General features: G+C 31.1%; 1 protein-coding gene across 1 annotated transcript; it reads right to left on the reverse strand.

The window, feature by feature from the left end:
• Positions 1-882: 882 nt before the first annotated feature.
• On the reverse strand, positions 883-5,868 carry LOC132627058 (auxin transporter-like protein 3). The gene is made up of 8 exons (XM_060342135.1): positions 5,604-5,868; positions 5,072-5,257; positions 4,477-4,589; positions 4,085-4,268; positions 3,421-3,518; positions 2,330-2,537; positions 1,601-1,858; positions 883-1,354 (listed from the first exon to the last, which is right to left on the reverse strand). The coding sequence occupies exons 1-8, from the start codon at positions 5,766-5,768 to the stop codon at positions 1,160-1,162; spliced, it is 1,407 nt and encodes a 468-aa protein (XP_060198118.1). The 5' UTR covers positions 5,769-5,868; the 3' UTR covers positions 883-1,159.
• Between the last annotated feature and the right edge of the window lie 4,178 nt (positions 5,869-10,046).

The raw sequence follows: 10,046 nt of genomic DNA on the forward strand, positions 1-10,046 counted from the left end.
TTCATATCACATTTTTAGGCACACCTTCTTATTTGCCTACGACGTCATGACAGATAGAGGACTAATGAGAGCGGGTCAAGGACAAGCAAGCTTCTAAAACTGACAAGTTTAAAAAAAATAGGTGCATATCTTAGATAAATACAATATCAGAAAGAGAGAAAGAAAATAAAATAATAGAAGATAGAACACAACATCAGATGTATTTGCATTTTTGGGGTGATGTTGAATAGCTCAAGAGAGAAGAATTAAGAGACTTTTAGTTTGGCAAGTTCCGAAAGAAGGGGCCGGTGCATAGAACACTTCGGCAAATCCCACGATAGAAAGTGAGAGAAAAATGATGTTTATATAAATAAGATATGGTATAAATTCATATTGTACACACACTTATGAATTTGATACGGAATAACCCAAGAAACAAATATATATGTGAATTTGTTGGGTCAAACGAAAAATACGTATCATCGATTTGATATGACAAATTAACCTCTAACATGCATAATATATAGGGATATTGGCACTAATATACAACTTTTAAGAATATTTTAACTATTTTAAGCCACGTACGTACAACGCTTCATATATAACCGCAGTTTGCATAATGAAGTGCTGTAATTTCATTGAAAGGGAGTTAATATTTGATATTTATGAGCAGTAAGAGTTAGTATTTGATATTTATGAGTAAGAAGTTTGCCCAATTTATTTGTTATATATATATATATATATATATATATATATATATATAAAAGACCTTACAACTAAATAAGGATTTAAATTAAGCTCCTTTGTATCAAATGTCAAAGACCGTGAAGGTACAAAATTTCCTTCCATTTAGCCTTTTGATAGAGAGGGTGCGCAATATGACCACTGTAAATAAAAAGCAAAGGAGGAAGAAAAAGATCGTATATATTACCAAATAATCCACATCACATAAAGCCCCGAAAAACAAATTATGGAATTACATTTTTCTTCGGAAGAAAAATGGAAACAGAAAAAAGAAAAGCCACTAGCACTCAAGTTAATAAAGGACTCTTACAAGAAAATAAAATGATAATTAAAGTGAGGCGGGAAAAAGTGGTGGCAACATCCAAATCTTTTTACACACTTCATATGTATCTTAGTTTTCTCTAAAATTCCTTACTTTAATAGTAATATATCCTACTCAAGCCTTATGTGGAGGGCATTGATAACACTTAGTGAAGAGGCCAAAAGTGTTAATTTGATGTACAAAATTGACCATGCTTGCCCACCCTCCAAATCCAAAACCAACAATGAAGACCCATGCCACCACAAATATGTTGGTACAATACAAGCCAACCCACCTTCCCAAGAATGATGGTGGTTGCTCCACAGCATTCTGTTCAAATCAACAAGCAAAGCGCATCACAATAATTGACACCGAAAAAGTAATAATAATTCATGTTGTTCGGACTTTCAGAAATGCTGCCGCATCTGTATTGGATCCTCCAAAACTACACTACTTTTGAAGAATTCGACACGCAACAGTCGTCATTTTTGAAGAGTTCGACCAACATAGATAGTACTTGTTAGGGAAGAAGGAAAAAAATAATATAAGTAGTATACTAGTTAGTGGTTTTTGTACCTCTCTAGCTGATGGGGAAGCAAAAGTAAGCATGTGTGCTAAGGCAGGAATAATGTAGACAGTGAAGCTAACTAGGAGAGATCCAACAGAGGAGTTGATGGGCCCAAAGAAGGGGAAAATAATTGCCAAGAACCATATTGGAATAACCACTGGGAGTCTTGATATTGCTCTCTTGAACAAGCTCTTTGTCTCATGAATTCCAATGAACTTCTCCCACACAAAGTACAGCGGGGTACATGCAAATCCAAATGTAATAAACTGCACCCAAAAACAAAAAAGTAAACATTCAGTAATTACGGCGATTTTATCTGATCCAGCGTAAGATATGTATTAACTATAAATTAAAAAAAATCAAGGTTTTCACAAAGCACTTTTACAAAATTTTGAAACTTTATGTTGCAACCGACATGGTGGTTGTAGCTCTTTTGAGACGGATTCACCCAAACTCAATATTTTTTTTACGCATAGCATATATATATATATCGACCAATACATATAGCAACTCTTTACAATATCGGTAAAATTCCTTCCCCATGCATTATGCATAGTGATATAGTCACATACAATGAAGGGTAGCTAATCAGTTGAACATCTTTCGCCAGAAAATTATATGTGTACACCAAAAAAAATTATTGAGTTTGTTGGTCAAAAAATACTTTTTATATATATGTAGATCTTGAATAATTTAATACCCAATTGAAACTTAAGAGAAAAAATAATTGAAGTGACCTGATGAATAAGCATGAGAATGACAGCAGAGTCTCTAAATCTAGTCTTTGGTAACAAAGCCAAAGCATTGGAGTGGGTGAGAAGTGCATCTCCAAATGCCCAATACACCGCACTTGCTGATGGTAGTGTCAGTGTTAGCACATATATTGTTGCTATCAAATATATCAGCTTGAACTTCTGTGGCTTCCACATTGCATGCATTATTTCCCTACAAATATTCACACATACAAAAAATTACTACTAAATTCATTCCGATATTGTAATAAAATGGAAGTATTCTGTAATTTTCTGGATTTCTTAATATAATGAAAATTGGAAAATAACTGATTATTTATAAGTTCCCTGATCCTCACATGTTCAGCCAAAATGTTTGGGATTATTCTGAAGATTTTGAGTCCAAATAACCAATTTCTAGCTGTAATCTCATCACTAACCTGGTATATATGAAGAAATAACAATATTTTTCAGTAAAATGTATTTAAATGTTCTTTCTATTATTAGCTGTCTAATGGGCGTTCCTCTAGTTATATTTATTAGGTTGGAGGAAAATATATTTGTTTTGGAGTGTATGGTTTTCATTCTTGGTGAATAATAAGCTAATTTAAAAATACTCTTCTCCCTAATTTGTTCTCCTTTTTTAACACTCACTTTTTCAACAAAGTTTGATCCTCTTAAGAATAAACATGTATATATAGGGAAATCGAGGCGATTCAGAATTTAAATTTGATGAATTTAAAATTTGTAGTCTCCGACCTATAATCGATTATACTTTTATAATTACAAGTCCAGAATTTAACTTTGAAGTTTTTGATAATTCTTCACATAAATATTTACACTCTTATGTAAAAGTATTAGTTAGGTTAATACAAACCTATACATAGGGAGGATAAAGAAAAGTTGGCACCAGGTTTTCAGGTAGCATGTTCCCACTAGTGGAAAAGGGATATCGAGCTAACTGCTAAGTAATTACTAAGCATGTGTTATTCTCTGCTGAGACAAACAAATGAGTATCTAGGGGTAATATGGATATATTAAAATATTTATCCACTTGTAATTTGCTAAACATATTATAATACATATTAAATCCTTACACTGTGACAGCATGTCCACCAAAGGTGTAAAGAATGTTTGTAGCACCAGTGAAGTAGAGAACCATTGTGGTTGGTCCTGAGTGCTTCACTCCCTCAACCTTTGTCACAATCAATAAAATATTAATTAATTTGAAGAAAAGAAATTACTAATCAAATGGTATTGTAGGTTCTAGTATTAAAAGTTAAATCAAGCCAAAACTAAACTCTAGTAGTAGGACTTTGCATAGGATTTTTTATTTTAATAAAAGCAAAAACCTTTATACTACTTTTTCCGTCTCAAATCCAATCTCTTGTAATTTTGCAAAAGAGGAAGTAATGTATACTAAAAAGATAAGAATTAGTGACAGAACAAATTCTGTAGTTAAAAGCAAAATATGTCTTTAGTTCTATCAAGCAACAGATTAGCGACATATTAATAAAAAAATTATTTGTTACGTGCAACTTAACGATAAAGTTTGTAGCTAATTCAATATTTTTGCCGAATGTATCTAAAAGCCATACTTCTTTTTTTTTTGTGAGAAAAGTTCTAAAATGACTGCACTTGTTTGCTCTTAAATATGGTCAATATTTTGCCTGCAGACACTCAAATTCAAATAGGATATAAGAAGTATGGATTTTTTTTTATTTACAAAATATAAATAAGGGAAAGAAGTTATTGATTCACCTGTCCATTGAGAAGAGAAGCAATGGTAAGATACCATGCAGTGTAAGTTGTCATAATTAGGCCTACAAAAGACCAAATTCTGTAGTTGTGGAATGAAGGAATGAACACAGTTGTGGCACAACACGCTCCAAATATATATGTCCAAGTTCTCTTATCAAGATTGTCATTAATATAATATATGTTACTGCAACAACCAAACAAACAAAAAAGATTAAATAAGAATTTTATAGGAGTATTATTTATTTTATTAAGAAAAACTTGAAATCTTTTATTTATTGACGTACTTATTTAAAATCATGGGTACTAATCTTATGATATTGTTAATATATTAGTTAAAAAAAACACATGAAAAATACTACTGAGTCAAAGATTCTTTTTGTTGAAGTGAATACCTTGCACATGCAATTAGCTGAATGACTGATCCGAATAGAAGAAAAGTGCAGTTAAAAAAGAGGCCAATATTTCTCCAATGCTTTCCTAGTAATCCGTCAAGAACTTCAAACCACTGCAAATTTCAGATATTAAAAAAAAAAAAAAGGAAGAATAAAATGAGAAGATATAAATTAAGGAGCTAGGAAGGACAGCGGGCAAAGGTAAAGAAGAGATAATTCTCTTTAAATAACGGACGCGAATCTAAATTAATCATATCCGTGAATTCGAATACGTGTACGTTTATACATAAAAGTAACAACGAATTTTCATCTGATCTGGCTGATTCTTCTCTCCTTGTCGAGACACAAAGAAATCTAAATAAAGTATCAGAAGAGTACACAAAACTTAGGACTATATGAAACTTTCTTTTGTGACTTTAAAATGGAGTACTATGTATAGTCCTACTATCATACAATGAGTAACGTAAATCTTTTTTCCTTTCACTTTCTCCTTAATTAAACTGCACAAGAAAAAGATTAGATCTTGAAAGAACCAAAACATGATCCAATTTAAGTACTAAATTAAGAGTTAAGAAGGAAGGAAAATAATTGGTACCTGAATGACATGGTTTCTGAAGTCAACTTTTTCTCTTTCTTTTCTAGTTCTGTACTCAACGTAGAGCACACTTATAAGATAAGCAGTCCAGCTTCCCATCAACCCATAGAAGAGTTGGAATATAATTCCAGACATCATTCCCAGTTGTGAAAATGAATATGGCAGTGTAAGTAGCACTTGAGCAACCTAATATCATCATTTTTCATCATCCAAACAAAACAAAATTAAGAAATTCGAATAAACCCCTTCACTATTCTTCTAAGAAGATCTTCCAAAGATTTTACATAGTAGTTTTTACGGGTCCAATCGAACCCAATATTTTTAACATGGAACATAAATTATACATGTGAAAACTACTGAAATTCAGTGGATATTAACTTCTGAACCCATAATTTCAACTGCAAGTTCAGTTCTAAGAACCTTAAAAATAAACTCATTGAATTTAAATCTTGAATTCGGCACTAAATCATAAATGATAAAGCAATAATAAGGATATAAATATATAAATTTTAAAAAGGAGAAAAAAAATAACCTGGTTAGAAGAACAACTAAACCATGCATCATAAACAGAGCCACCATGCCAGAAAAAATTGGATACTTTGTTTCTCATAGAATTATTGGAATTGGCCTCTTCTCCTTCTCTCTCCATTTCCAAATAGTTACCAGCAATAACTGTCTCAACTTTCTCAGAAGCCATAGCTAATTCACTTTGTAGTGAGAGTTTTTGAAGTAAAGAAGAAGAAGAATGAAATGAGATTTGCACAAGTGATTAATTAAGTATGTATAAATAGAAAGGAGAAGGTGATATTTTCTTTTTGAAAAAAAAAATCCCTTTATTTATAGTAGTAGTTTTTTAATCATTTTTGTTATAAGTTTCTACTTGTATTGGAGCAATGATAGAGTTACCCGTGAATGGACCTGACATAGAAGCCTTTACTTTGTGTCTCCTATATTAGGCCAACTAGCTATGGATTGAGATTGAACAATTGCTATTTCAATGTATCTTAGCTGAAAAAGAAAAAAGAAAACTAACAGAAAAAAGCAAAAGAAGAAAAATATACATGGACCTTTTTTTCTTCTTTTTTGAGAATGATCGATGGGAGTAACCATGAATTTGTAAAAGAATGAGTTAGTTAGAATTCGACCATTGCCGCTTTTTTTTTTTAAGTAGTCATTTGTATTCGGTATTTACTGGTCCGACTAATTCAAATTTTCATTATGTATTACTCGTTAAAGGGGAAGTGTTGCATATGAAGTCCTTCTTCGTTCCGACAGCTTGAATTCGAAATCTCATCTAGTTTAGACAAGGTTAAAGTGGGTTAATCTCAAGAAGCTCACTAGTGGCTTATTAATTAATGCAATAATTCAGTTTATGTATGATCTAACATCTTAATTACAACATTTTACAACCCCACTCCACCACTGAAGCGACGGCCAACGAGTAGGAAGTCACAATCATCCCCTACGTATAGACTAAAATGTTTTAAAATATTACTTATAATTACATAGATCTTGCTTGAAATTTCATTTCATAACATTAATTTTTCATATAGTTTATAATATTATATGTTTATCTCCCTTATTTTGAATTTGCTGTAACAATCTCTATTACAGTACCTATTATTTATTTTTAAGAATTACAACTCGACTGATTTGTCTGTTCTAATATATTCACTATTTAATTATTTTTTAACATCTTTTTAATGACGTGTTTTATACACCAAACAATATACCTCTTAAATAACACATGATAAAGATAAAAAGAATGCGTCTGATTGTGTGAGCAATTGGTTCACATTTAATCTTTCTCATCTTCATCTCAAACGAAGTTTTTGCACGGCACCCTTCAAACGCACGGGTCTTTAATTTTTTCCTTTTATATTTGTGGTATTTAATTTTTGCTTCTGCTCTTTATTTAATGAAATTATCCGGACCTGCTTCGCTTGACATAAGTTCTATAATATTTTTATCTTCGGAAATTAAACTTTTGCTTCGCTCTGCACAAGTTCTGTAGCAATTAAGTTACTCGACATAAGTTGTGTAGCATTTTCAGATTATGTTAAGTGTTGAAAATTTTGACTTTTCTGGCGTAACTTGTGTGGATGTTATGATACATATGCCGAAGCTAAATATAAACTATGACGAGCGAAATCTAAAATTATGTTCTTTTTTATTAGATTATGTTGAGTGTTGAATGTTTGTCTTGTCCGATATAATTTGTGGGATGTTATGATACATATGTCGAAGCTAAACATAAACTATGTCTTGCGAAAGCTAAGCTATACCGTGTCAAAAATGCTGAAGGACAAAAACTAAAGATCACAAATTTAAGGGGCGAAAATTGAAGACCACCCCGAAATAGGGGCATGTGTGAATGACTCTATCAAACTACTATAGCCATCAGTTCTTCTATCCACGCAATTATATTTTATTTTATTTTTTAAATAGAACCCCTTTTAATTTTTGAAGAGGGAACTTTGAGTTTTCGCCAAAAAAAAAAAAAAAAGGATAAAACAACAAAGACAAAAAAAAAATGAATTTGAAAAGTAAAAAGCAGGATTTTTTTATTTTTTTTTGGTCTCCCCCAATGTCCGGTATGGTATTCGCATTAGAGATCGATTATATCCGGATTCACACCGCGTAGGCTCCTAGGGGGGCACTCCCTACCAAGAATTTTTCCATATCAAGGACTCGAACCCGAGACTTCTGGTTAAGGGAGGAGTAGTCTCATCCGCTTCACCACATCCTTTGATGGTAAAAGCAGGAACATATGAAATCAAAGCAAGATCATCTGGCAAATTTGCTATAAAGAGGACGAGATCTTGGGGCAAAGAATGGAAGTGGAAAGATGACTAGCGGTAAGCTCCGCGAGATTTCAAATTAAAAAGATGTTCAATGAATTAATTAAATAAAAGAGTCTATTAGAAAAGTAATTTAGTCATACTATAATTCTTTCACATTAATAAATTATTCTTTTAAAAAATAAAAAAATATTATAGTCAAATAAAATAAGTAAAATAAATATAATATTATAAATCGTAAGAGAAGTAGTTGTTTATTGTTTAAAAAAATCAATAAGTTAATGTTACGAAATGAAACCTCGTGGAGGCCTGTAATAATCCCTAAATATTACTAAGAAAACTTTTGAAAAGTATATATAGGCATTAGGGCTGTTCACGATCAAAATCAAACCGAAAATTTAACCAAACCAAATAAAAAAATTGACATTTAGTTTGGTTTGGTTTGATTTGATTTGATTTTAAATTTTAAAAACTGATAATCTTTGATTTGATTATGGTTCTATTAAAAAATAACCGAACCAAACCGATGAATTATATACATAAATTTTATAATTATTATATGTATAATATTAGTTTTTCATAAATAATTATAAAAAATTTATACCTTTTAATCATTAATTTGATTTTTGATCTACTTATTTCACATAATTGTTTAAGGCCATGTTTTTAAGAATATATTCAAGCCATGTCTTTAAGTCTTTTAACTCTTATAAGTGTTAAGTGTAAACCTACTAACATAAACTCACGTTAGAGTCTAATAAATTTGTAGCTTTTCTTTGTCAGCCATTTGATTTTTGGTTGTTTTTTTTTTTTTTTCAAATTTATACCCTTCTTTTTTTTTGTCTGAATGAGTCCTAAACTTCTAATATTTTCATATGAAAAGGACAGAGGTTGTAGATTTGGAGGTTCCTATAAAAGATACTTCAGTAACATCAGCATTTGCTGCAACTCAAATACATGGTAATGCCCGGATTCTTCTTCCGTCGGCAATCCTCCTAAAAAGCAGAAAAGAACAACTCCTTGTAGTCGAGACCCTAGCCTTGGGGATAATGATAGAAAAACATCTGAAGTTTGGGATCATTACATAAAGTTTTTTAATAAAATGAGAGAATTGAGGGCAAAATGCAAGTACTGCCCCAAAGTTTGGGATCATTACAGAAAGTTTTTTTATTTCATATATTTTCATTTTAATTTTAGGTAGTCTTTATGTTTAATTAATACAGTATGTATGTTTGGAACAAAAACTAAAAGCTTCTATGCTCTACTTTATTTCCAAGTATGTGTATTAAGATGACAAAAATGGTGCAACAACTACTAAGTTAGTTTTTAGCTCTATATGTAATAGTTTAACAATTTTGGGTAATTTGAGTACTATACTATCACTAATAGTGAAAATGTTTCTATGTTGTATGTTCCATCTTAAACTATAAATAAAAGTTATCGTTTGAACAAAAAAAAAAAACATATCTTTTTCAACTTTTTAATATTTTACTGATAAGTCTCATGGCTACTGGTTATAAACCGAAAAATCGAACCAAACCGAACCAAACTGACAATAACCAAACCGGTGGTTATTATTTTATTTGGTTTTATTATTGTTTTATACATTTAAAAACCGACTAAATTGGTTTGGCTATGGTTTTAATCAATAACTGACTCAAACCGAACCATGAACGCCCCTAGTAGGCATATATATATATATATATAATTCCCCCCCCCCCCCTCAACAAAGGTAAAAAGAGATTTTAACAAATTCTTCTCTATTATTTTCACATAACGCCTCCTCCATATAAATCTTCACTTTCAAGGATTGAATATAGTAGTAATTATCAGATGATCTTTTTGGTCTTAAAATTATACAGTGCAAATATGATAAAAGCAATACACATGCACACAAACACATCTTCCTCATAATATATAGTGGCGGAGCCAGAATTTTCGTCTAAGGGATTTAAATATATAAAGAAGTAAATACACAGGTTCAACATCTACTATATATATATATATATATATATATATATAAATTAACCTTGTAAATATAGTGTAATTTTTTCGCCGAGGATGAACCTCCTAGAGACTACTTAGCTCCGCCATTGATAATATAACATTAAAGGTGACAGAAAAATTATTTATAGTTATCGATTAGGAGCCCGTTTGGATTGGCTTATAAGTTG

The sequence above is a fragment of the Lycium barbarum genome, chromosome 2 (genome assembly GCF_019175385.1).
Source record: "Lycium barbarum isolate Lr01 chromosome 2, ASM1917538v2, whole genome shotgun sequence".
NCBI lineage: Eukaryota > Viridiplantae > Streptophyta > Magnoliopsida > Solanales > Solanaceae > Lycium > Lycium barbarum.